At 39.4% G+C, this 26,921-nt stretch overlaps 3 protein-coding genes across 5 annotated transcripts; 2 read left to right on the top strand and 1 right to left on the bottom strand.

The window, feature by feature from the left end:
* lsm14b (LSM family member 14B) lies at nucleotides 1-4,231 on the top strand. Its single transcript, XM_027142342.2, has 9 exons — nucleotides 1-263; nucleotides 625-788; nucleotides 860-995; nucleotides 1,168-1,347; nucleotides 2,329-2,397; nucleotides 2,551-2,712; nucleotides 2,812-2,956; nucleotides 3,194-3,362; nucleotides 3,745-4,231. Exons 1-8 carry the CDS (start codon nucleotides 143-145, stop codon nucleotides 3,357-3,359), a joined length of 1,143 nt encoding a protein of 380 aa, XP_026998143.2. The 5' UTR covers nucleotides 1-142; the 3' UTR covers nucleotides 3,360-3,362; nucleotides 3,745-4,231.
* Nucleotides 4,123-9,174, bottom strand: LOC113640017 (proteasome 20S subunit alpha 7). The gene is made up of 7 exons (XM_027142343.2): nucleotides 8,964-9,174; nucleotides 8,153-8,279; nucleotides 6,501-6,625; nucleotides 6,301-6,423; nucleotides 4,858-4,977; nucleotides 4,467-4,529; nucleotides 4,123-4,372 (listed from the first exon to the last, which is right to left on the bottom strand). Exons 1-7 carry the CDS (start codon nucleotides 9,057-9,059, stop codon nucleotides 4,271-4,273), a joined length of 756 nt encoding a protein of 251 aa, XP_026998144.1. The 5' UTR covers nucleotides 9,060-9,174; the 3' UTR covers nucleotides 4,123-4,270.
* A 755-nt stretch (nucleotides 9,175-9,929) lies between these two features.
* Nucleotides 9,930-23,761, top strand: LOC113640012 (SS18L1 subunit of BAF chromatin remodeling complex). 3 transcript variants are annotated; one of them, XM_047806787.1, is made up of 13 exons: nucleotides 9,930-10,381; nucleotides 12,113-12,189; nucleotides 12,917-13,001; nucleotides 13,391-13,523; nucleotides 14,115-14,291; nucleotides 14,890-14,904; nucleotides 15,602-15,642; nucleotides 15,915-16,068; nucleotides 19,170-19,265; nucleotides 20,695-20,787; nucleotides 20,879-20,998; nucleotides 22,319-22,446; nucleotides 22,945-23,761. In XM_047806787.1, exons 1-13 carry the CDS (start codon nucleotides 10,313-10,315, stop codon nucleotides 22,969-22,971), a joined length of 1,215 nt encoding a protein of 404 aa, XP_047662743.1. In that variant the 5' UTR covers nucleotides 9,930-10,312; the 3' UTR covers nucleotides 22,972-23,761. The 3 variants fall into 3 exon arrangements, with proteins under 3 accessions (XP_047662743.1, XP_026998136.2, XP_026998135.2); XM_027142334.2 differs by lacking the exons at nucleotides 14,890-14,904; nucleotides 15,602-15,642 and having other exon boundaries at nucleotides 9,934-10,381; nucleotides 14,115-14,276; nucleotides 15,916-16,068; XM_027142335.2 differs by lacking the exons at nucleotides 14,115-14,291; nucleotides 14,890-14,904; nucleotides 15,602-15,642 and having other exon boundaries at nucleotides 9,931-10,381; nucleotides 15,916-16,068.
* The last annotated feature ends 3,160 nt before the right edge of the window (nucleotides 23,762-26,921 follow it).

The raw sequence follows: 26,921 nt of genomic DNA, 5'->3' as shown, positions 1-26,921 counted from the left end.
GTCTGGCATCTTCTCCATGTGTTTGTGGTAGTAAAATGTGACGTGGGCTTTTGTGTGTTAATTATTAGCTTCTGTAGTAAAGGCTTCTGTAGTAAAGGCTTCTGTGAACAAGGACCGCGTCCCGACACGTAAGGTGTTGAACATGAGCACCGGAACTCCTTATATAGGCAGTAAAATCAGCCTCATCTCCAAAGCCCAGATCCGCTATGAGGGGATTTTATACACTATTGATACCGACAACTCCACTGTGGCTCTGGCTAAAGGTAACGTTTTACTCCATGTGCTTTAATGTCGTTTCTTTCCACAGTTGAATTCTTTCTGTCAGTTTAATGAATGTGTTTTTTTTCTTTTCTTTCTTAATTGTATTTTTTTGTTCATTAACGCAATGGTCACGTGTTCACGTGGATATCTGCTCACGTGACCTCAGGTGGTCTTAATGAACTGATGAATTAAAACGCCTGATTCAGTTAATTAAAGGTTTTTATCGATTTGATTTAAATCTTCATATCACAAATTGGAGCAAGATCACTTCAAATAACATTCAGATCGAATTTTAAACAAGTTATTAAGTGAAAGTCTTTGGCTTGTTGATGATTCGGATCTGTTTTGTCTGTCTGTGATCAGTGAGGTCCTTTGGTACCGAGGGACGACCTACAGACCGACCCGTACCTCCACGAGATGAGGTTTTTGATTACATCATCTTCAGAGGAAGTGACATCAAAGACATTACTGTCTGTGAGCCACTGAAGCTACACCCCGGTCTGCCTCAGGATCCTGCGATCGTCCAGGTACGACTTCACACTTTTATTTATTTATTAATTTATTTTAACCTGAACCTAATGTCTGCCTTGTCTTTCAGTCATCTGTAGGTAGTTCGTCTTTACCGTATGGCCCTCAGGGTGGTTACAGTCCCTACAGGAGCATGATGCCACCTTATAACCCCCTTGCTGCTAGTTCACTGCTCAATCAGCAATATGCTGCTGCACTCAGCTTGGGTGAGAGAGTGAACTTTATTTATATTGAAACCTATTTATTTATTTAGCATTTTTTTGCTCATTGCATTTTATATTCATAAGCAGTTACATTTATCCATTTGTAAAGTGCTTAACCTTTTTAAAAGGGGCATGGAACAAGTTTGCACATGTTATTTCTTTCACACCACACCAGGAGCCGGACTGCATGGCCCTCTAAGAAGAGGTCCCATGGTGGAGCAGGCTGTCCAGACGGTGCCTGCTGAAAACCCAGCTCCGAAAAAAGGCTTGGTGTCACAGCAGCAGGGCCGTGAGGGTGGCAGGGTGCAGCGAGGCAGAGGAAGTCCTCAAACACAGAGGAGTGCCATGTCTGCGAGTAAGCGCGCTGTTAAAAACGCTTTCCAAACCTGGAACTGGACATCGGGTTCAAATCCCCTGCTTCTAGTCAGAGCCTCTGTAGTTCGTGCTGTTTCCTGAAGTGTGGTTCATTTCTCTGGTCATTTCATTTGTGCTCATGTTGGCAGTGATCTTGGGCTTTGGTTGTCATAGGTTTTCAAAGTGTTGATTTATCTGAAAGACGATTTAATGCTCTGTGGGATTTGAACCTCGCCTACTGTAGTTACTGCATCATTAGTGCACGCTTGATTTGCACGGACAATTAACATGCTTCAGCTACCGTTTGAGATTCACATGCGTTCGTAGTTCTGTGCGGAAAATGGCTGCATCTACGCTTCCAGAAATCTGTGGTAATCGCTGTGGCCCACACGCTCCATATCGACCTTTTTGTCATGCCTTTCAATTCGCACCTGACGGGACGTCTGGTTGCACAGCGGTGTAGACGAGGCGGGAAACAATTATTTGAAGCCTTTGGTTAATTATAACATGCACATGTTAGGACTGTTAAGGCTTTAATAATGGCATGGTTTAAAGAGAACATTGGTCATTCTTTTTCAAAATGTGGGCTGTGGAAGCCTAGTGGTTGATGTGTTAGTCTTCTAATCAGAAGGTGGAGTTCCAATGCCAGGTCCACCAACCTGCCACAGTGGGGCACCTGAACAAGGCCCTTAATCCTATTTTTACATTTTTATATATATAAGTATGCAAAATGAAATTTGCTCTGGATAAGGGCATCTGTGAACTGCCCTAAATGTAAAATAACGTGTATACTGGTTTTAGTCCTCAAATTTGTTTGCATGACTAGTAAAGCACACACTCCTGCACTTCTCACTGGGTTTCAGACTTGCACACCTTGACAAAGTATACTTTTTTTTTGTTTTGTTTTGTTTTTTGTCTCAACCAGTTTTGTGTTGCAGATTAGGATCAGTGACCGAATGATGTGTGTGTGTTTTGTGGATAGATGCTCAGCAAGGAGAAGGGCAAAATCAATCTAATGATGAAAACAGACCACCACAGAGGAGGAGACAAGGTACTGTACCTGTTATTATCAACCTTATGAAAAAGGCTAAGATGGATGGTAATGTGGTTTGTGCATCAAGGCTTAATTTAAAAAATAAATAAATAATTTGAATGTACTCTTGCACTTTTTAGCTCTTAATTTTAAACGCCCGTCTCCCTGCAGGTAATCGCCGATCCCGGAATCGCAACCGAGGTCAGATTATCGTAGCCAACACAAAGCCCACCACCCTTCAGTTCGAGTCGGATTTCGATTTTGAAACGGCTAACGCGCAGTTCAACAAGGACGAGCTGATCAAGGAAGCTGAAGACGAGACCGAAGTCAAAGGTTAACGAAGCGCTGTTTATCAGAAGGTCCAAAATTAACATCTGATTTTCCTCCTGTTTCATGCTTTTTTTTTTTTTCTGGGGTTCTGTTTTCCTCCAGGTAAAGAGGAGAAAGAGAAGTCCGACTCTGGAGTGGAGACTCAGAACAGTGAGGGAGCTGCAGATGAGGATCCTTTAGGCCCAAAGTGCTTCTACAACAAGGCCAAATGCTTCTTTGACAACATCTCTTCAGAACTTAAATCAAGGTATTTCAAACTGGTTGTATTTTCATTCCCGGTCTTATTTTTTTGAAATGTCCTGGGATTGTTTAATCGCAGCTCTCCAGTCTTCATATGCCAGGTTTTTACTCCGTATCATTTGAAATGTGCCGGTTTCATCTCGGTAGTGTTGCATGATCCCTTTATCATCTTTGTATGTAGATACGGTGATACCCTGAAATGTCCCACTATGTCGGTTAACTCTGGCTCTAACCTTCGACTCAGGCGTACGACATGGGCAGAGGAGCGCAAACTGAACGTGGAGACGTTCGGAGTTCCCGGTCGCTTCCTGAGAGGCCGTGGGTTTCGTGGTGGGTTCAGAGGGAGGAGAGGAAGAGGGATGACTCAGCACATCTCTGCTCAACCAGCTGTCGGAAGCGGTAGAGTGTGACAGGTAAGTGAATTCATTCCCATCAAAGCATTATTTTAGCCAAATCAGGAAATTCAAGATGAGGTTCTTATCAACATTTCATTGTAAAAACCCCTCATGAAGCTCAATTATAGAATACCGGCGAGGTGAAGGTTTTTAAGCAAAGCCAAATGTATCAGGTCCCCAGATATGGTTTAATATTTGCTCCTACATCTGTCACTGGGGTTTAATTGTTTATAGCTGCAATGACATTCCATAACCATAAGTTTAAATAAGTGTGACTGTGTAAATGGTATTAAATCCTGTTTAAGTATATTCTAATTGTAAGAATATGAAAATGCTTCTAAATCTTTGCCTTTCTTTATTCTTTACACTTTGTGTGACTTGATCGTTTGCTCTCTTGCAGATCTTGACGGATTCTTCAGATAGCCACCAAGTGGTTTTGTAAATAAGAATTTTCTCCTCCCTTTGTTTTCCCTTTCTAATGACTTTGTAATTTCAGTTGGAGTCTTGCACTTAAACTGTAATTAAATATTTTTTTATTTGTTTGTCCAAAGGCAGCTTTTTTTTTTTTTGTTCGTTATTGCTGCCTTCACTAGTGAAATGTTTCTAAAATGTTTGCACAAACTGAACTGCACATTAATTTGATCTATCGACATTTGATTCTAAGTAAAGCTCTTTTATTTATGCTTTATGATGGAAGTAATATCGGAATTGCAGAATGTAGATTTGATTATCAATGTCAGCCTTTGGCATTTGTTCCCCGAACATTGATTAAAGAGGCTTTTTGTTTTGTTTCCTTTATTTTTGCTTTGCATTTGAATTAACTGGGGACTTTGTACAAAAAAAGGAACCATTGTTAATAAATTGGAAAATGGCTGATAAACCTCAAAGTTTTAATGCATGAATTCATTGTTGCTTAACATTCATGTTCAGGATGTTTTGGTGGCTGCAGATTTCTTTTTCTTCTCCGCTTCCTCCTTTTCTTTCTCCAGTTCAGATACGATCCTCTCGACTTCATCAGGGTCCAAAATCTATAGTGCAGAAATGCAGAGTTAAGGGTAAAATGTAGTTGTGTGGTGAAGGAAGGATCGGTGGCATACAGTAGTGTCGCTGCTTTTAACCGACCTTCATGGGTTCGCCGTGCTTCATTTTGGCCAACTCGATATTTTTTCCACCTGATTGCACCACCTGCGAATGAACAGTTTTTTTTTTTTTTTTTTTTTTTTTTTTTTTTAAGATGGTTTTTTTAATTATTTAATGTTTTTATAGTCAAACAATTTAAGGACTGTTGGTTGTCAGTATCTTTATAATCTGGTGGACAGAATTCTGGTAAAAAGTTCGATCCCACACTTGACCCCCCCCTAACCCTCCCACCATGATGCGCATTATCCATTCCAAAAATGGTGACTGGTTAGTACATAACATTATAACACATTTATAAAGACAATAGTGAGTTGACGTCTTGTTAAATAACCAACACGGCACTATGCAGTTTGACGCTCAGTATTTTCAGTACCTCGAGAAGAGCTTTGACTGCCAGTTTAAGCACTAATTCCTCTGACTCCATCTCCTCCTCTTTGTAGTTCTTCTCCAGGAATTCGCGAACGGTTTTCGCTGATCGCCCGATAGCATTTGCCTGCATGTGACAGATTTATGTAGTGAAGGCCAAAAATAGTCTATAATGTTTTAGATATTGGCATGCTTCACTGAAGGTCAAAGGTTGATCATTTAAACTCCATTACAGTGCTTCTGGATTTTTCAAGTAGGGTTAGAAAGGGTCTCCAGTGTTGCACTGTAACAAAGGTAAAGCTGGATCGTTCATGTTTTAGTTTAACCTAGGGCTGGGCGATAAAACGATAATATGTATCGCGATATAGAACGTTTTATATTGATATCGTGTGTCTTTGATTTTATTCTTCGGCGGAAGAAAACGGAGGTTGCGAAGCAGGTTTGGTTGCATTAACAAAGGCATGCACTCTCAGGTAACCTAGCAACGTAACGGCCAATCATGTAACAGTATCACGTTTGGTTGCGCCATGTCGTCGTCTCGTGCTGGTCTGCTCGATTCCTCTTCAGTAACCGGCGACTGATGAGCAGAAAATGAGCCGCAGCGAGCGAGGAAATTGTAAATAAAAAAGGAAAAATCAGCTATGTTTTATATTTCTGCAGGTTTTATATTGCAAACAATGTTACTGTAGTGTATCAGGTTTGTGTTTTATATTACAGATGTATCTCAGTCTACCTCAGTTTTATGTTGAACACTTTATTAACCAGAAGGTGAACAGCTAGTAAACTTCCTAGCACTAAACTTACACTAAACTCTCAGGTTTCTCTTTTTATATTTAACACTTTGCACTAATTTATACCACTTTATTAATCATTTCTTACATTTTCTTTCATTTTGTACCTTTTAAAAGTTAAGAGATAATAGTTAAGTGTTTATTGTGACTTTAGATTCATGTTTACATTGTAATTATTTGAGTTTTCCTGCTTGTTGACATTTCTGTCTTAATAACTGAGGGGATTCTGATCAGAGGAAGGTTAAGTTTCAAATAAAAATGTTTTAAACGGAATATTTTTCTCCTGGTCCTTATTTTAAATGGGTCATAAAAATCAATAATTATCGATATCGACCGATATGAAACACTGATATCGTGATAGTTTTCATCCATATCGCCCAGCCCTAGTTTAACCTCCAAACCTGCCCTGCTTCCCACCCTTACTGACTTTCAGGGAGTCAGGGAAAAAACCTGTTCAGTGAGCCATACAGTAAAACAACTTGAAGGAATAAATGTTGCAATGCTGTTTAAAGTAGATCTGCTCATTCTAGCTTTATGGAGCAAGTCAAAGACAATTTGCTCGCTTTTTAAAAAATAGCCGTCTTATTTATTTTATGATTTCTGTAAGGAGATGTAGGTCAGTGTTTTTGTAGCAAGAGGACGGAAGTCACTTTTCCTACCTTCCAGGCATGGTATGTTCCAGAAGGATCAGTCTGATAGAGATTGGGAGTACCATCAAAATCAAAGCCCATGATGAGGGAAGAGATCCCAAATGGTCTTCGTCCGTTACTCTGCGTGTAACGCTGCATCGAATACATAGATGACGTGAACTCCCTGTACTAATGTTTCAAGATTGTATATGTAAAGCTCGAGGTGTTACCTGTTTCATGTTGGCGATGTAGCGGGTGATGTACTCCACAGTGGCCGGATCCTCTACAGTCAGTCTGTGGCTTTGACACTCCACCCGAGCTCTGTTAATCAGGATCCTCGCATCTGCGGTCAGGCCTGCAGATCAGATGAACCAGGAAAAATGTCTAGACCAGGGGTCGGCAACCTTAAACACTCAAAGAGCCATTTGGACCCGTTTCCCACAGAAAAAAATCCACAGGGAGCCACAAAACCCTTTTGACATCTACATTGAAGATAACTGTACAGTATATATATCGTTTTTTTTACCTTTATGGAAAGTAGAGAAAAAACTGTAGTGTGTTGCATTTATGAAATCGATGACCAGCTACCGAGTAAACCAAATTTTATTTCTGCAAGCAAACAAAAATATTTTGAACAGTTTGAACTAACCTTAACAAAAAAGACGCCGGGTCGGAGGTTACTTTCAAATAAAAGGTTCAATGTCTAATCGAGTCCACTTTGTATTCATGACATCAAAATTTTAACTTGCCGGCTGCAGCGAACCTAAAATGCGTCTGCTTCTGTGTCGGATTTATGACGCAGATTTTGAGCGACAAACAAATTAAACACGGTTTATTTTAATGTTACAAGAGCATCCTAATCTTTGAATTTAGAAATACAGTTTTTAAAAAACTAAACTAAAATAAAAAAATTTAATGAAATATTTATTTTCCAAATCTACAGGGAGCCGCAGTAGAGGGATGAAAGAGATATTTGCGGCTACGGAGACGCGGGTTGCCGACCCCTGGTCTAGACAATATAAAATTGACTTAAACATGTTTAAAATTTGAAATATACAATTTTTCTTAGAACAAACTTGAAATAAGTTTAGAGATCACTTATTTTCGTTGCTATTCTAAGTTAATTAACCATCATCGGTTCCTTAAGCTTTGTTGTCCTTTGTTTTTTTTATCTTTATTGTATAACGTTAGCTTTGCTTTAGGTAGTCTACAACTTTTTTTTTCTACAACTTTAATTCCGTTATAGGCGACTGGACGCTGCAGTTAATTTGATGGATATAAAATAAAAATAGATAATTAATGATTTGAATGAATAATGGGTTTAACTTTTCTAGACGTTTTTCATTCAATCTAAAGTATACAAATGTTATGTATTCATTCATTCATTTATTTTCTACCGCTTATCCGAACTTCTCGGGTCACGGGGAGCCTGTGCCTATCTCAGGCGTCATCGGGCATCGAGGCAGGATACACCCTGGACGGAGTGCCAACCCATCACAGGGCACACACACACACACACACACTCTCATTCACTCACACACTCACACACTACGGACAATTTTCCAGAGATGCCAATCAACCTACCATGCATGTCTTTGGACCGGGGGAGGAAACCGGAGTACCCGGAGGAAACCCCCGAGGCACGGGGAGAACATGCAAACACCACACATACAAGGCGGAGGTGGGAATCGAACCCCCAACCCTGGAGGTGTGAAGCGAACATGCTAACCACTAAGCCACCATGCCCCCGTTATGTATTCAGATAATACATAAATGATCAGTTAACATTTAACATTTATCAGTTATTCATCTAACATGCTATTAAATTTAACAGAGGTTAACATGGAAGTTGTACAAATGATAACCCATGAGGTTTGCTAACCAGCAAACGCCAGGAAGATGTTGTCATCCAGAGAGCAGATTTTCCGCACTGTCCTGTCATCCTGAAGCATGGCCGCCGATTTCTTCTCAACTCCGAGCACAACGACGTTTTTGCCTCTCACCCCCACCTGCAAGTGCAATGCATTTATAACCAGATGCACATAAAGCTAGGAGGCGCTGTACAAGAAATTAAAATATGTTCTTTTGGAGCTTTTGCTTGGGCTCTATACTGTGATTTTTCTGCTGACAGACAGACAGACAGACAGACAGACAGACAGACAGACAGACAGACAGACAGACAGACAGATAGACAGATAGATAGATAGATAGATAGATAGATAGATAGATAGATAGATAGATAGATAGATAGATATTGAATGGTTTCCTTTATTCAAAGGGTCATTAATGGATAAATTAATGACAGAGCTTTAGTCTTGACATATATATATATATATATATATATATATATATATATATATATATATATATATATATATATATAGACACACACACACACACACACACACACACACACACACACACACATGAGCTGGCAGAGGCACATGTCTGTGTAGTCTGCTCTTACACTGATCTTTATCTACACAACTCACTGTATCTGACATGACTTGGCAAACATAAGGGCAAAAAAGGTTGCTGTAGAGTGAAGTGTGCTGACTTCAGGCTCATATAAGCTCTAATGCCCTGTATAATACACTATATTGAGCATCATGTTATAGTAGTTGATTTAAATTTAAATTGAGGCTGATTGCTGCACTTTGTCCTGTGTTTGTCTCATTGTGTGCTGTACTCACTGCAGTTGAACCCTTCTTCACTGCCTCTTGAGCATATTCCACCTGGAACAGGTGTCCATCAGGAGAAAACACAGTAATCGCTCTGTCGTAGCTCATTATTCATACACAGGTCTAAATCTTGATTTATTTACACCAGTTTGTGGCTGATTTGCGCTTCTGTTCTTCAAAGTAAAAGTGAAAGTAAGCTCCTTGAAGTGTAGAATAGATTTGAACAGCGCCTCCGTGCGACTCTAATGCGTAATTGCGCTGAAAGCTTTAATTGGTCATTGGCCTCACCTTAAAGCTTTCTTATTGGATAAAGACAGACTATCAACTGCGCCGTCATTAGATGATCTCAATAAATATTGCATCTCAGATGCAATAAGAAACAACACCACAACACTAGAGAAAGTCACATGATTATCCAGTATACCGTCATTTCTATTCCATGGAACTGTGTGTTTGATGTAGAAACAAACAAACAAACAAACAAACAAACAAACAAACAAACCAAAGTTATAAAACAACAAAATAAAAAAGTAATAACTATAATAGGCCTAATTAGTTCTAGTAGTAACAGTAGTAGTAATATTATTAATATTGTTGTTGATATTGATCTCACGAATACCCTTTTTACTTATTATTATTACTGTTATTTTTATTGTTATATGTTATTATTATTATTATTATTATCGTTATTATTATTATCATCATCATTGTTGTTATTATAATTATTACTGTTATTATAGTATAAATATCTTAATATAATATAATATAATATAATATAATATAATATAATATAATATAATATAATATAATATAATATAATATAATATAATATAATATAATCCTAACGCTAAGCACCATTAACCTATCAGAACAGAGCTGATCCGCCGTGGGCGTGGCCATCCTGAGCTCTGACTCAGAAAAACACAGGTCGCCTTTGTTTACGTGGTTCCGCAGCGTACAACCCGTTTTACGTACAGAAAGGTGCGTAATGACGTCGGTGAATGAGCCGTAGTGTGAGCGTAGAGCGAGCCGCTCACTGAGGAGAGCTGGATGGAGCAAACCAAAAGCAGGTGTTTCCTCCATGTAGACCACGGTGGGGTTTCAGCATCTCCACCTCCAGCACCGTCATCGCCGTTCTCACTATTTTTATTTTCATTTGTAGATGATCAGGTTTTTTGTTTATTTCCAGAAAAGTTTTTTTTTATTCTGATAAAGATCCATTTCCTTTTACAGACACCCCTATTTTCTTTATAATTATTACAACCGACCTGTCTATGTAACAGGCGCATGAAAGCCAGAGAATAAATATTTGAATAAAATCATTCTCATATTCAGATTTTTTGTTCCTGCGATTAAAAGAAATGTCAGTCGCTTTTTCATCAACACGACCGAGAGGAAAAGGTGAAGTGACCCAACAGACGATACAGAAGGTAACTATACGTTGTTGTTGTTGTTGGGCGACGAAAAGCGTTGTATTATTATTATTATTATTATTATTATTATTATTATTATTATTATTATTATTATTATGATCACTTCATGTTTATTGGTGTAGAAGTGAAGCTGGTCCACATTGATCTAAAGCAGAGGTTTGTGTTTACACTTTATGTTAAACCTCAACACAATAATCAGACCTCATTCAGGTGTCTTTCAGATTGCTTTTGTAGAACCGTGTAATAATAACAATAACATTATTTACATATTAAATATTATAGTGTAAATGCAGGAATGAGCATTATTATTATTATTATTATTATTATTATTATTATTATTATTATTATTATTATATAATCTTTTAGCATTGATTTTATAATAATCCAAAAGGTAATACCAATATATTAATGGATAAAACCTTGGAGTTGGTGAACACACACACACACACACACACACACACACACACACACACACACACACACACACACACACATACATACATACACACACACACACTTATCCTCTCTCCACACCTTTGTTTGCACTGGAAGGTGATGGATGTGTCGCTGTCATTCCACTGTCACTTTAATGGAAGACAGGCTTTTTGTCTTCGGATGCATTACCTGTTTTTTTTTTTCCCCCACCGATTATTTCCAATCGAAAAGGTGACATAAGGCCACAGTGATGCACTTTTATAGATCTTTTTTTTTTGAAGTAAACATGCAAGCAGAAGTGAAATGTACCTAACGCACAATATATTCGATTAGACAAGAGTAAATACCAAAAAAAGTAAAGGACGAATTTTCCTTTAAAAAAAAAAAGAAAGCATAATCATGTGCATGTTTTATTCATCTCATTAAGCCACAGTGCTGTGACAGAATACTCAAGTCACATCCTTTTATTTTCTGTATTAACTTAATTAAAGAATATTTTTTAATATAATGGTTGATGGTACAGTTTTTCTGTATGATTTCTGTTTATTTATCATTTATAGTCTCCAGTGCCAGGATTTTATAACGGAGAGGAGGGACGGCTGAGTTTACGTTAACGTTGCAGGGATTTTATATGTTATTAACTGAAATTAAAATGAAAATAAATTGAAGTTCTGTTGTAAATGAGGAATAAAACACTTCTGGATGTGTTATCATGGGAAAATGATGATAATAATAATAATAATAATAATAATAATAATAATAATAACAATATTAATTCACTTTGATTTTGATTCACCATGGAGCAACACGATCTCAATCATGAAGAAAATAAATAAATAAGAACGTAAATATGAAGGGAGTTATTTACAAACACAAAGTGGAACTTTAATGGTACCTCTTCTAGCATTTCAATCATCCGTGGGTGAGACCCAGTGGACAGATTTGGTACCAAACTGCACAGAAGATCACCGCCTCCTGACACACTGCAGTGTTCAGCCACACTGTGAAATGTGTTCATCATTTTAATAAAGTTTGTGACATACTTGAAGTAGTTGGTGACAGACGTTTAACACCTCTTATCGATACCATCCTAGTAGCTCCACTACAGAAGTAAAGACACAGCTCCGAACATGTTATGCCTCTTAATCCACATTTGGTTTCTTTTTTTTTTTCTTTTTTTTTTTGCTAAGCAGCTCCTATAAATGTTCTGAATTATTTCCTTTTTTTCCTTGAATTATAATGATTTAGATTAAACCTATCAGTTTAAATGTGTGTTTTTCTCTTTCCCACAAGATGCTGGATGAAAACCACTATCTGATTCAGTGCATTATGGACTATCAGAGCAAAGGAAAGACGGCAGAGTGCACACAGTAAGGATTCGCTTTATTTATTAAAAACGTGATGCGCAGAGCAGTTGAGGGTGAACTGTCTTATGGTTATGAATGCAGCTTTAATCAACTGTACTGTCTGATTAACATCGTCCACATTAATCAACTTCTTAGCGGGGGCACGGTGGCTTAGTGGTTAGTACGTTTGCCTCACACATCCAGGGTCGGGGGTTCGAATCCCGCCTCCGCCTCTCGTGTGTGGAGTTTGCATTGCACGGGGGTTTCCTCCAGGTACTCCGGTTTCCTCCCCTGGTTCAAAGACATGCATGGTAGGTTGATTGGCATCTCTGGAAAATTGTCCGTAGTGTGTGAGTGTGAGTGAATGAGAGTGTGTGTGTGTGTGCCCTGTGATGGGTTGGCACTCCGTCCAGGGTGTATCCTGCCTCGATGCCCGATGACGCCTGAGATAGGCACAGGCTCCCCGTGACCCGAGAAGTTCGGATAAGCGGTAGAAGATGAATGAATGAATGAATGAACTACTTAGCTCTCAGTGCAGTGTGGGCGGGGCTAAATTGTGGGCAGGGTCTGTCATCAGCCACACCAATGATGTTACTCGTCCCTTCAATCGTTCAAGTGATCACTTGAACAGTCTCTTGTGCTCTCACTACCTAATCTAGTGAATGTAGCCACTTATTGATGTTCATTATTAATGTTATTATTACTACTACTAATAATCAAAATAATTTTTATAATTATGTGTTTAATTTAGGTATCAGCAGATTTTACACAGAAACCTGGTTTACTTGGCCACAATCGCAGACTCCAACCAAAACATGCAGTCCCTCTTACCTGCGGTAATCTATCTATCTATCTATCTATCTATCTATCTATCTATCTATCTATCTATCTATCTATCTATCTATCTATCTATCTATCTATCTATCTATCTATCTCTGTCTGTCTGTCTGTCTGTCTTCATTCTTTCCAAAGCTCTTTCTTTTTTTGTCCTTCTCTTCCTTCTTTCATTCCTCCCCCCTTCTTCTCCTCCTTCTGTCTCTCTTGCTCTCTCTTTCTCTCTCACTCTCTCTCTATCTCTCTCTGTCTTTCTTGCTCTCTCGCTCTCTCTTTATCTCTCTCTCTTGCTCTCTCTCTCTCTGTCTCTCTCACTCTCTCTTGCTCTTGCTCTCTCTCTCTCTCTCTCTCTCTCTCTCTCTCTCTCTCTCTCTCTCTCTCTCTCTCTCAGCCTCCGAACCCCGGGATGGGCATGGGCGGAGGTGGGATGGGAGGGAGCAGTGCAGGAGGATCTCTACACTCTCAGAGTAACCTTAATGACAGCATGCCTTCTTCCTCACTAATGCAGAGTCAGATGAGTAATGGTGAGTCTCTCTGAACCTGCACACAGCTCTTCTCCTGCACTTATTCTCTAACCGCACGACTGCCGATGCTTTCTGTCTAAGCTCTGCGCTGCTTTTCTCTAGACTAAAATAAATAAAATAATAGATACTAATATATGATAATAATAATATAAATGTGTAAAACATAATATACAAAATCAAAACATCAGTATATACAGAATAGATTTAATTGTAGATTCATTCTTTATTCTATAAATTTCTCTATTACCTTGTTTTTTGTTCCTTCCTTCCTTCCTTCCTTCCTTCCTTCCTTCCTTCTCTCCATACTAACTTTCTCTTTAACCCATTTTGAATCACCGTATGTTTTTCCGTTCCTTGCTTTCTTCTAGGTGATATGAAATGAAAAGAGTAACGCACCTCGATTAAATGAATCATTTAAGGAACATCTTTAAGCTTCACACTTTATCATCAGCTTCAGTCACTTTGATTCCCAACTATTATATAATTCCTTTCCTTCTTTTTTTCAATCCTTTTCTGTTGATGAACTGAACGTGTGTGTATCTCGTGCCATTGAGCCTGACTGCACATTTGACTGTGAGTGTCTGTTATCAGGCCCGAGTCACACCCCCATGCAGCAGCAGCAGTCCGGCACTTCCACCTCGTCCATGAGCTCCGGGTCGAGCTTCACTCATTCAGTGCCCTCATCTTTATCGTCACAGGGCACAGCACTGTACCCGTCCTCCCGCACCAACCTCAACATACAGTCCAGCCAAGGTGAGCCCAGAGAGCGCTCTCCATGTCAGTCTCAACCAGACGACCGATTGGACGGTAGAGAAACGAACAAAGATTTTTTATTTTAGTTTATTTTAGAACCAGATGCTTGTTTGCACCAGTGAACACGTACAAATGATTATCAGAGCAAGCTTTTGGACGGAGGAATGTATTCAGGACAGACACTAATTTATGGTTTCTCTGGAGCATGACAAGTTAGATTTTGTTCACATGTTAACTTCAACAGATGGGAAAAAATTACATGGTGTTTTGGCTGCTAAAGTAATAAAAGGAACTCACTTGTTTCAGAAATGTTTCACAACATTAATTATAACTTCAAGGAATAAAGCGGCATGTGCAGTAGCAAAAACAGTAAAGCTTGAATTATTATTTTGTGGAGGGGGGGGGGGTACGGTGGCTTAGGGGTTAGCACGTTCGTCTCACACCTCCAGGGTTGGAGGTTCGATTCCCGCCTCCGCCTTGTGTGTGTGGAGTTCGCATGTTCTCCCCGTGCCTCGGGGGCTTCCTCCGGGTACTCCGGTTTCCTCCCCCGGTCCAAAGACATGCATGGTAGGTTGATTGGCATCTCTGGAAAATTGTCTGTAGTGTGTATGTGTGTGTGTGAATGAGAGTGTGTGTGTGCCCTGTGATGGGTTGGCACTCCGTCCAGGGTGTATCCTGCCTCGATGCCCGATGACGCCTGAGATAGGCACAGGCTCCCCGTGACCCAAGTAGTTCGGATAAGCGGTAGAAAATGAATGAATGAATGAATATTATTTTATCGAATTATATTATTGCTTTTAACTACATGTATACATACGCAACAAAGGTGGAAGCTCGTGTACATCTTTAGAAATTAGAAAGTAGAGAAGAATAGAATCAACTTCTGACAAGAAAAATCTTGTTGTTTTTTTTTTGTTTTTTTTTGTTTTTTTGTTTTTTAATTCTGGGCAATAAATGTAGCTAATCTAGCAGACAAAGCTAACCTACTAAGTGAATGTAAACTAGCAAATTAAAGCTAAACTCCCAGATGAAAAGAAACGAGCAAGCAAGTCCTAAAACACAAACAAACGCTAACCTACCAAACATAGCTAACTCTGTTAATTTGCTAAATGTAATTGGGGCAATTAGCACATACACTGCTAAGCTGTCGTGTAAATTAGCAAGCTAGCAGCCGTTAGCCAGAAATGTAAATCAAGCCTTTTGCTTTAGAACAATAGTTTGTGCACATTGGGACAGGGTTTTTTTTTTTCAGGTTTGCTTGATATTTAATATACCATATATCATTTTGTTGTATCAGGGTTCCAAATCTCCTGTGCTTAAATAAGAGGCAAAAGACAGCCAAAGACAAACACATTCAGTTCATCACGCTGATTATTTACCCTCCTCCTTTAACAACATTTAACCCCTCTCTAACAAGCTTAAGCGATATTTTCTCCCCATGCAACCACTTACCCTAGCTTGGCTTCTGCTATTTATTTCACCTTTTCCAAGTTTTTCCACTTTTCCAAGTTCTTCCCTTTACTGGTTTTTGTTTTCTCTGGCTGTTTCTGATGCTTCTCCTTGACCTCCATGATGTTTTTATGACTTCAGATTGTATTTAGATGCAATCGGTGTTACGGTAACGTGTGATTTTCTTCAGTCTCTATGATGCATCAACAAAGTTCAGGACCTCATTACTCCTCTTCTGGAGGTCAGCAGTATCAGGGGCAGCAGTCCATGGGCATGATGGGACAAAGTAATCAAGGCAACAGTATGGTCTCACAGAGGCCTCTCTATCGTCCTGCTCAGCAAGGTAAGTGTGGTATAATTCCTATGTTCTAGTGGAATTGGTTTGACTAGATTGCATAAGGAAATTTATGCAAGGCAATATGCAAGTTTTAGGACAATCTGTGAGGATTCATAACCTGAGAGACTAAAGACTAATTCATATAACCAATAGCCCTATAAAGATTAACACAAACCCGCTAGTGGTAGTCGCACGACTACATTTACATTTACATTTACAGCATTTATCCAGAGCGACTTACATTTTTTATCTTCTTTTTATACAACTGAGCAATTGAGGGTTAAGGGCCTTGCTCAGGGGCCCAGCAGTGGCAGCTCGGTGGATGTAGGAATCGAACTCACAACATTCCAATTGGTAGCCCAACACCTTAACCACTAGGCTACCGATCGGAAGGTTGTGAGTTCGATTCCTACGTCCATCAAGCTTACACCAACACCTTACCACATCCAGTACAAACTACGACTAAAGTGGCGTGACATACGGTGACCCGTACTCAGAATTGGTTCTCTGCGTTTAACCCATCCAAAGTGCACACACACAGCAGTGAACACACACACACCCGGGGAGCAGTTGGGAGGGGGGTCGGTTCCTTGCACAAGGGCACCTCAGTCGTGGTATTGCCGGCCCGAGACTCGAAACCACAACCTTAGGGTTAGGAGTCAGACTCCCTAACCATTAGGCCTCGACTAACCCTCCATAAAACCATAACATTGTGTTCTATCTGTCTACCTCCTGATACTCTACATCAGTGACAACGCAAGAATTGAACACAATGGTAGAACAACTACCATCACCATAAATGTTGATGGGTGATATTAGTAGTCATAATACATGGGGTGGGGGGGAATGACACAAACACCAACGGCAGAAGAATAGAAGAGTTTATAAATAATAATGATTTGTGCCTGATAAATGGTGGCTCCAACACGTACATTCATCCAGGACATGGAAAGTATTCTGCCATTGACCTAATCCTATGCAAGCCTGAAGTAATATTAGATTTTTCATGGCAAGTATGGAAGTTTTCCTGTGGGAGTGAACATTATCCACTGATTCTAACATCTATCGAAGATGACATTCAACAGAATTCACCAAGGTGGCAAGTGTAAAAAGCCAACTGGTGTATCTTCCAAACACTATGTTATGAGAAATTCAACATAGACTGGAAAGAAAATTACAAGCAAAACAAGAAAAGGAGAAAATCTCATTTGGCTCAGAAAACACCGAACCATATAACCAGCCTTTGTTGGTCTAGCAACCAAACTGCAGTTTGACCCGGCCAAATCCACTACCAGTTTTTGAAGCACTTACCTGATGATGTAGTAAGGATTCTACTGTAAATCTTTTACATAATCTGAAAATCGGGGGACATTCCAGAGTCCTGGAAAGAAGCAATTGTCTTTCAAAAAAAAAAAAATCGGTAAATACTAGTGTGGGTTTAGACGAGGGAAAAGCACTCTTGATCATCTCATAAGATTAGAATTTCAAGATGATTTTATCAAAAAAAGATCCTGTAGTTGCTGTATTTGTTTAATTAGAAAAGGCCTATGGCAGTACATGGAGATATGGGATTCTAAAAGACCTGCTATTATATGGGTCTTACTTGGACAAAAGGAACTTGGACATTTACCAAGTTTTATCTCCATCTTTATATCCAATAGAAAATTCTGTGTTCAAGTAAGAAATGTGTTTATCTGAAGCACATACGCGAGAATCCCAAGGAATGATACTGTCAGTAACTCAGTTCTGTCAGGACCACTTTGTCACAAGGGAATTTATTAGATGATATGCATACAGTTAGCGTTAGCGGTATGGTTCTCTTCTGGGCAAGAATCCACACGCCCGCCGTACGCATGCATGGACAGAGTGGGGAGAGCAGCGACTAGAAAATACAATAGACCCCCCTGTATAACAGAACCACTAAGCATGCGTAGTATTGATACAGTATGCTCGCTTACACGTTTTTGGAAAGTAATACATGAATGGATAGATAGATAATTAAATAATTCGAGAGAGAGAGAGAGAGAGAGAAATGTGTGGAGATTTATGACGTAAACTGGTACAGCGAACACAGGTTCCGGCATGGTGGAGTTGGGGTTGGAGGAGGGAGTTTAGATCACGGCAGCAGCAAAGCGCTAGAACGGCTCTACAAATGGGAATTTAAATGGTCGGGTAATATGGATGTCGTAACCGGATTGGTGCGCGTCGTGGACAGCTGATCAACAGCTGATGCACGCTTGACGACGTGGCCTGCCAGATCTAACGCGATGCCTGATTAACAAAGTCTGTATGTAGACGATGTCTATATGTAGACGATTCCCCCTTTTTTCTTATAACCATAGCATACACTCAAGCTTGCACGGATTCCACAGCTTTCAAAACCCAAAGATTCACTTTAAATCCATCAGCTTGTCATCTGAACATGTGCTTCAAAGAAATAAGACTTATCGTACAAAGCAGGTATCACAAACTGTATTAAATTGACCTAATAGTGCAGAATCTTGTATGGTGCTAAAGCTTTCTGTTTAGAACCAAAAACACCCTGGTGTACAGTAGATGACATCTGACGTGTAAGCTTTAGTTTTAGATGATGGTTTTCCAGCCACAAAGTAAGAATGATGGAGTTAAGAATGAAGTCTCTTTGCTCAATTTATTGTGCTTGGGTTTCTAGTGCGGTCTTTTTTTTTTTTTTTTTTTTTTTAATAAAGGTTCTCTGAGATTTAAAAGGAAATAATACCTGGAGTTTCTGCACACTATCTCTTTTCCCTTTTTAACACCGTCACCTTTTTAATTACTTTTGCACCTCTTTTCTCGAACATACAGATTTTGCTAATTCTATTTTTATGACCATTTTGCTTCTTTAATTTTTTTTTATTTATTTTTTACTACAGTATGTTCAAAATTAGAGACAAACTTCGTCTAAGCTGACTTGTTGTTCTACACATAAATCTTCACTTACAGAGAGATTATTACAGCCTGAGCCCTGCATATATATGCACACTATAGTCAATAATAATCTATTCATTCATACACTTATTCGCCCCTCTGGAGGCTGTTTGATCAGATCAGATCTGATTAACCAACCATGGTGTCACCCTGTGTTTCAGGATCGCAGTACATGGGTCAGGAGGAGTTCTACGGAGAGCAGTACGGACACACTCCGAGCTCCGGCGAGCCTATAAATCAGCAGTATTACCCTGACGGTAATCACACGGACCCTCACAAACATTCCTACAAGCAGTTTATCTAACCCTAACCTTCCTAAATCATCTACCACACCTTCACCTTCTGCTTTGCTTACATTTTTTCTTAACTATTTTTTTTTCCTCTTCACATTTTTCACTTATTTGCAGTTCTTTAATATTCCAAGGTGAAAAATGTTTTTCTGATCGTAAATGTATTTTGTCTCAGAACAGAATTTTATTGTGAGTGCATTCGGTGTGCTGAAATTTCAGATCTGGTACATTTTCATTTTTTTTTTTTTTGCTTGTTATTTGACTGGAAAAGAAGTGTACATGCTGTGTTTCAGTATCGGGGAATGAATCAATGGCGGAAAAATAGAGAAGGAAACGATCACGATAGCTGTACGAAGCGCAATAATGGTCAATTGCTTCAATTCGAATCAAGTCTTACCGAGATACAGAAGCACAGTTATTAAAAACAGATTATAGTTATTATAGATAGATTACCACTCCAGCTGTGCTTTTTGTTCCAGTTATTGAATATTTGCATCTCAGCTAGCTTTTGTGCGTTTTATAGCCAGCTAGCTCAGGTTAGGTGAACTTTATTGCATAAATAAAATGCTTTCCCTGCAAGCTATCGGTTGTTAGGCTACTATGGTGTAATTGCATCGGGGGGAATGTTTGATGATGGCTAATATATAGATAGGCATTCACAAAATTCCATGGGTTTCGTTACCACGACGTAAAGTGGGCGTGTTTCCGGAGGTCTTGGAAAAACGCCCTCTTTCAAAAAAAAAAGAGCATAGCTACGAAGGACAAAACGGTCATACAGGTAGATTTATTTTAGAAAACAAATAAACAACCAAAAACTACGGTTAGGGTTAGGGTTAGATTATCAAATAGGCCACGCCTACCCGATGATGAAATATCTGTTACGCTGTTCTGAAATTCCTGGAAATAATTGCACCCCTATATAGATCATTCATGCTAACTATTGACCAAGGCATATTTAACACTTGATAAAATTCAGCGTTCAGTGTTTCTTATAACGGGGCACGGTGGTTAGCACGTTTGCCTCACACCTCCAGGGTTGGGGGTTCGATTCCCGCCTCCGCCTCGTGTGTGTGGAGTTTGCATGTTCTCCCCGTGCCTCGGGGGTTTCCTCCAGGTACTCCGGTTTCCTCCCCCGGACCAAAGACATGCATGGTAGGTTGATTGGCATCTCTGGAAAATTGTCCGTAGTGTGTGAATGAATGAGAGTGTGTGTGTGCCCTGTGATGGGTTGGCACTCCGTCCAGGGTGTATCCTGCCTCGATGCCCGATGACGCCCGAGATAGGCACGGGCTCCCAGTGACCCGAGGTAGTTCGGATAAGCGGTAGAAAATGAGTGAGTGAGTGCTTCTTATATGCAAGCAAATAGTACTTATAAAATATATCTCGCCCTCTATAGGTCACAGTGAGTACTCATATCAGCAGTCTTCTTACGGAGAGCAGGGTTATGAGAGATCATTTGAAGACTCATCGCAGCACTATTATGAAGGCGGTGGGTAGAAGAACATAACGTGATTGTCTCACATTGTGACACTTTGCACGAACGTTACGAAAATATCATATATTTGTTGTCGTCGTTGTAGGAAACTCGCAGTATAGCCAACAGCAGTCACAATATCAGCAGAGCTCAGGTCAGCAGCAGACATTCAACCAACAGCAGTACCAATCACAGCCGGGATACAGCAACCAAGGACAGGGTTACGGTAAGAGCACAAACACATTCAAAACCTGAAACACTTATTTTACTGTCAGAATTAAGTATGAAGAAGGTAAAAATGATATCTGGTCTTATATATGTAGTTTTTGAAAGATAATGTCTTTATGTTTTGGTGTTTGGTCGGTTATATAGGAATTTGTTTGACGGTGTTAGTGTTTGGTGAATGTTGATGTTTGTTGGAGAATCTTGTGTTTTGTGGGAGTCTGAATTTTGGTGATTGGTCAAAAATCATCATGTTTTTTGGAGTATGTTGTTGTTTGATGAAGAAGTTTGGTTGAGAATAAGAATTTTATTAATAATATTGACGAATGTCTGTTTTTGGTGAATTATGTTGGTGTTTTCTTACCAATACTTGTTTTTTTTTTTACTCATTCTGTTTTTGCGAATGTTAGGTAGAAACATAAATGTGTCTCGGCGAATCGGATATCGATCCGATCTTTCTACTCCCGCCCAAAATGGAAATATATTTCACCTCATTTCTGGGGTAATTGAAACGGAACACACTTTGGTGTCTGCGGTTGCTACAAAAAACAGCATTTACTGTTTGCTGCATTTTCGCTGGCGGCAGCAGTGCGTTTTAAGACCCAACGAGATGCCTGGGTGAAAGATCGGAGCCAGCGCTGGTGGGAAAACATGTTTGTTTCTGGCGCGATGCACGACTCGCGAGTCACCTGCGAGTGACGTACTTCCGTTTGGGAGGAGTATAGCGCTGACGTATGTGGCTTGAACAACCACATGCATTTACACCTGTCCAGTTTCATCTGAAACGCATCCCAGACCACCTCCTGAAGGGGTTTGTACCATCGGATTTATATCAGTCTCGCAACCATTTCAGAGGCCATTTAGACCTGGTCTTTTTACCCTCGGATAGCTATCGGATCACAGAAAACGTGTGTAAAAAAAGTGATCAGGTGTAAAAAAAAACCCTAGAAGAACCTTGCATGTTGTTGGAGAATGTTGAGTGGGATTTTTGGATTTGTTAGAGAAGAGTGGATTTTGATAGTGTCATTAATTGTTTTGGGTTTTTGTAAAGTATGATGATGTTTGGAAAATATTGGTGTTGGGTGAAGTACATTAGTGTTTGGGAGAAAACGATGTTTTGGAGAACGTCGATGCCTGGATTTGGTGATTATATGTTGTTGCTTGGTAAAGAATGTAGGAGTTTGTTGGGGAATCGTGTTGGAGAAGCCCAGAGGTCATGTAGCCCCAGAGGAAATACACACGATACAATTAACAGTAGGGCATTTATTATGTGGTACACACTTTTACGCTTAGACACACATACAGTTTTCTACTTCTTTTTCAGGTCCAGGACAGGGAGCTCCATCTCAGTACTCGCAGTATCAGCAGGGTCAGAGTCAGCAGTATTCCTCATATCGCTCCACACAGTCTACACCTGGCCCTCAAACACAGAGATCCTACACTTACGAACAGGTAGAACATGCACACAGTACTTACTTATACACAAATAAAGTCTGGAACCTTCGAGAGTCAGATATATTCCTATGTAATTGCTGAGTATTTGCAACAAAATGTTGGGTCAGAGTACCTACAGATAGAGTTCATTCATTCATTCATATCTCAGGCGTCATCAGGCATCGAGGCAGGATATTATTGGGTACCCCAATAATACATCATTATAATTCCAAATAGACTATCTGTGTTAGACACCAGACAACAATTAAAACTGAAGTTAAGGATAGCACGAGAAGTTAAGGATAGCATGAGAAAGGAAAATAGGAGACTACTGTATGTGCTAGAAATACAGGAAACTCAGCTAGAAAGCCAGGATATAGGAATTGACTATAATTGTCTGGGAACATTATTTAAAAGCCATGTGTACAAAATTGTGGCTTTTTCACTTAAGGAAGTGTTTGTTGTCTTAATACTTCAAATTTTTTTTATTTCACACATATTTTTTTTTCTTTGCAGGGTCAGTATGGAAACTACCAGCAGTAACGATACGCTGCCATGTTGACCATACGGCAAACTGATCGAATGAACAGGATCGCGAATGCTGCACCGTTCTGTCGTCCTGATCAATGAGAGAATCGGTTTGTCCAAAAATATTATAGCTTCCATCTTCTTATGCAGATTGAGATCGGAATCCACTCTCACTGTCTGTCTGTTTAACAGTTAAATATTCCCGGCTACTTTCTTTCACCTACCTCCTCTTCATTTCTCACAGGGATTCAGAGCTTCTATCTCTGTACAGAGATAAGGTATATATCAGACAGGTGAAAACCGACTAACGAATACATTCGGTATCTGTTTATATGAAGTGTGTAAAATAAGCGTGTGAAAACATTCCTAGTGTCCATCAGATGTTACGTGTTACATGTTAAAGGTGCAGGAGTTTTCTAGTTTTGCGTACTGTTAGCAACAACTCGGTATGGGTTTTTCTAATTTTTCTCTATTTAATTCTTTCTATTTTTATAGCTGTTTTTACAGTTTTCAAAAGAAGCAGTTTAAGAAGGTGTACCAAACCCAACATTCACAATCACACACCAAGCTCCACTAAACACCAGTATTGTCCAACATACAACCGTCAAAACCAATACTATTAAATGGCAAGAATGCACCAATATCCATCAAACACTAACATTTACCATCCAACACCATTAAACACTAACATTTACCATCCAACACCATTAAACACTAACATTTACCATCCAACACCATCAAACACCAACATTTACTATCCAACACCATCCAACATCATTAAACACCAACATTTACCATCCAACACCATTAAACACCAACATTTACCATCCAACACCATTTTAGGTGGGGTCTCCGATTTTTGAAAGCTAATGTTGACATTTGAAATCACCAAAACAAACACGCCCCTAACCCAAATGGGTCCCACCCCTGTATCGATAGCTCCGCCCACACATACATATGTAACCAAGGGAAATAATGGAAAGAAATGTGCCTTTATCATAGCTGAAGGGAAGAACAATACGATTGCATATAAACAAACAAGTAAAAATGCCACACAAGCATAATGATGTAAAGGACAAAGGCATATATTAGTTCTGTGTAACAAAGCAAAACCAACGTTACTCACCTATCGAGAAGGAAAAAAGCGCCTCGGCGTCTTAAGTAAAGTCGTCTACATGTTCACAGGTCGGAGTTTCCCGAGTCGATAACTCCTGAGCTAAACGCTGTTACTACACAAAACGCGGTTGTAGCTGCCTCTCTACATTACTACGATAGAAAAGAGGTGTTATTTGTGTAGTAACAGCGTTTAGCTCAGGAGTTATTGACTCGGGAAACTCCAACCTGTGAATATGTGGCCAACTTCCTGCTCCTTCAGTTCTCTCCAGCGCCGGAAAGCTGATCCTATATTAACACGTCCTACTTCTTGCCTTATCGTAAGTCTTTCTTCTCTTTCTTTCTTTGTTTTTATCCTCCATGTCAATGTTAAAACCGCTTTCTGCTAATGTCACACATGCGCACTGAACACTCTCTCCGCCCATATTGACAAGACACGCCCCTTTCTGCTAATGTCACACATGTGCACTGAACACTCTCTCTGCTGCATATTGACAAGACACGCCCCTTTCTGCTAATGTCACACATGTGCACTGAACACTCTCTCTGCTGCATATTGACAAGACACGCCTCTTTCTGCTCATTGGCTCCACGTTTGTTTTGATTTTTGCTTTGTTTGTCAACAACTCAGTTTTCTGAAACATTTCTCAAACAACAGAGACCCCACCTTTAAACACCAACATTTACCACCCAACACAATTAAACACTAACATTTACCATCCAACACCATTAAACACATTTTTTCATGAAACGTCATTAATTCAATTCAACTCAATTTTATTGGCATAGCGCTTTTAACAACGAACATTGTCTCAAAGCAGCTTTACAGAACATAAAATATGTTTAGGTTTATTTGTATTTAGTCCTATTTAAAACTAACGAGCAAGCTTGAGGCGACTGTGACAAGGAAAATCTTTCTGAGATGGAATGAGGCAGAAACGTTGACAGGAATTACACTTTAAGGAAACCTCAGCTTCGTTTAGGTGACACTAGAGAGAGTGATTATAAATTATTATAAAGACCGTAGCATGTAATTATAAATAATGTCCTTTCTATAGTCATACACAGACAATTGGCTCCTGAGCAACTCATAAATTAACTTATTATCAGAGATTCAATCATTATACAGTAGATTCAACACCAACTCCTCTATGCCGAAGCCTACAAATACCCAGTGATGGAGATGCAGCATATCGTTGCTGTCGGGCAAAATCCTCGTATCTCCAAAACCGTTATTTCCATAACCAGTATCTTATCTATAATGCACAGGGTTTAGTCCGCGTTGCAGTGGATTGTCTTGCGCTAAATTCCTGTCCTCAGATGAGCACCAGAACTAGCGGGGGTCAGATTTTTTTTTCTTTGAGCCCAGTGTTTTGAAGACATTTACCTCAGAAGACACGTTGATTCGTTGCGACTCTTAATCTTGAAGATATGCCGCGAAGCTCTCCCACGGAGTGAAGAAGAGGTGGACAGTTGAAGTGTCCAATGGAGTTAAGAGATTTGCGCTCAAGCTATTTTCAAGACTTTAGTTTGGTGAATAACTTGTAAAAATAACAGACCCACGTGGGGACTGACCGATAGCATCGATATGTGAAAAAATATGAAATTGGCAAAATTTGGACATACGAGGTTTCTGCCCGACAGGGACGATATATAGAATGTTATTTTGTGTATTGATTAAGAGGTTGTTTTTCTCAAAGTCCTCATGGGGTTCCTCATGGCAACTTCTCTTTGAATGTCTGAAATCTTCATGAAGCAGAACACAAGTGGAGCACAATCTCAATCTATTTGCCTCAGAATGGGCAGGAAAAGAGAAGCAAGTGGAGAGTAATCTGCATTAGCATTAAACGCTAACAATCACTGACATTGTTTAGCTGAAATCAGTGTCCACCCCCCAAGAGCATAAAACAGCAACATTCGTTAACTTTCTTCATCAGAAATCAGTATTCACCACCCAGTAGTATCATCATGCAACACATTAAACATCAAAATTCACCGTCCAACACATTAAACACCAGCATCAAACATTAAACAACACATCCACCATCCCCAAAACACCGACATTATTCATCAAACAGCAACGTTCACCAACATTCCCTAACTTCTTGTCCCTCACCAGAACAACACACTTAGACAATAGATTCATTGTCGCCATTTGAAGTAAATGTTCAGGTTATCTATATATCCAGTCAGAACTTCTGTAATGTTTTTTTAAATGATTTGTTATAGTATATTTGCTATATCGCATTGAATTTATGGTCCGTGTTCCATCTGTACAGAAACTGTGAAGAACTGTGAAAATATGGATAAACTAAATCATAGTTCAGTCGATTTATCTCTCAGTTACTCGCGCATATATGTGCTTTATACTGTACGTACTGCTGATTTCGTGTTCTTTTTTATTTTATTTTTTGTATCGTATCGTTCATATTTGATATAAATTATTCACACAACATAGTAGCAGATAACTAGGCATGTGCCAATACGAAGGTTTTATATTATCGATCGTTCTAAAACGTTTAACGAGTTTCTATAGTAATATCTTGCACAGGGATTTGTATAGTGGACGTGCCACGTAGATGATACGGTCAGGTTCTCTGTGAAGAGATGTTTATTGGATATCTTTGGAACAGCAGCGGTGAATCTGACGATTTTAGTTTTCAGTGCAGAGGACTAAAAAAGTTTCTCTGTAACAAGGGCATTTGTAATGAGGAGAGAGAACAAAGAGAGGCCGATGAGGAAACTGCTGTTTATAGCTGCTATAGCGTAACTTCCACAAAATAGATATTACTATAAATGGGTAAAATTATGACACGTCATCCTTTATTAGCACTTGCGATTTGCTGTCATAA

Source organism: Tachysurus fulvidraco, chromosome 23 (assembly GCF_022655615.1).
Source record: "Tachysurus fulvidraco isolate hzauxx_2018 chromosome 23, HZAU_PFXX_2.0, whole genome shotgun sequence".
NCBI classification, from domain to species: Eukaryota; Metazoa; Chordata; class Actinopteri; order Siluriformes; family Bagridae; genus Tachysurus; species Tachysurus fulvidraco.
This window is presented reverse-complemented; position numbering and strand designations above follow the sequence as displayed.

Bases quoted from the DNA above. Each gene is read 5' to 3' on its own strand.
- lsm14b (XM_027142342.2), top strand. From the start codon at position 143: ATGAGCACCGGAACTCCTTATATAGGCAGTAAAATCAGCCTCATCTCC. The intron at 1,348-2,328 runs GTAAGCGCGCTG...TTTTGTGGATAG, and splicing joins GAGGAGTGCCATGTCTGCGA to ATGCTCAGCAAGGAGAAGGG. The intron at 2,398-2,550 runs GTACTGTACCTG...GTCTCCCTGCAG, and splicing joins ACCACAGAGGAGGAGACAAG to GTAATCGCCGATCCCGGAAT.
- LOC113640017 (XM_027142343.2), bottom strand. From the start codon at position 9,059: ATGAGCTACGACAGAGCGATTACTGTGTTTTCTCCTGATGGACACCTG. The intron at 8,280-8,963 runs GTGAGTACAGCA...TTGCACTTGCAG, and splicing joins TGAAGAAGGGTTCAACTGCA to GTGGGGGTGAGAGGCAAAAA. The intron at 4,373-4,466 runs GTCGGTTAAAAG...TCTGCACTATAG, and splicing joins AGCACGGCGAACCCATGAAG to ATTTTGGACCCTGATGAAGT.
- LOC113640012 (XM_047806787.1), top strand. From the start codon at position 10,313: ATGTCAGTCGCTTTTTCATCAACACGACCGAGAGGAAAAGGTGAAGTG. The intron at 15,643-15,914 runs GCTGATTATTTA...TGATTTTCTTCA, and splicing joins AAACACATTCAGTTCATCAC to GTCTCTATGATGCATCAACA. The intron at 20,788-20,878 runs GTGGGTAGAAGA...TCGTCGTTGTAG, and splicing joins GCAGCACTATTATGAAGGCG to GAAACTCGCAGTATAGCCAA.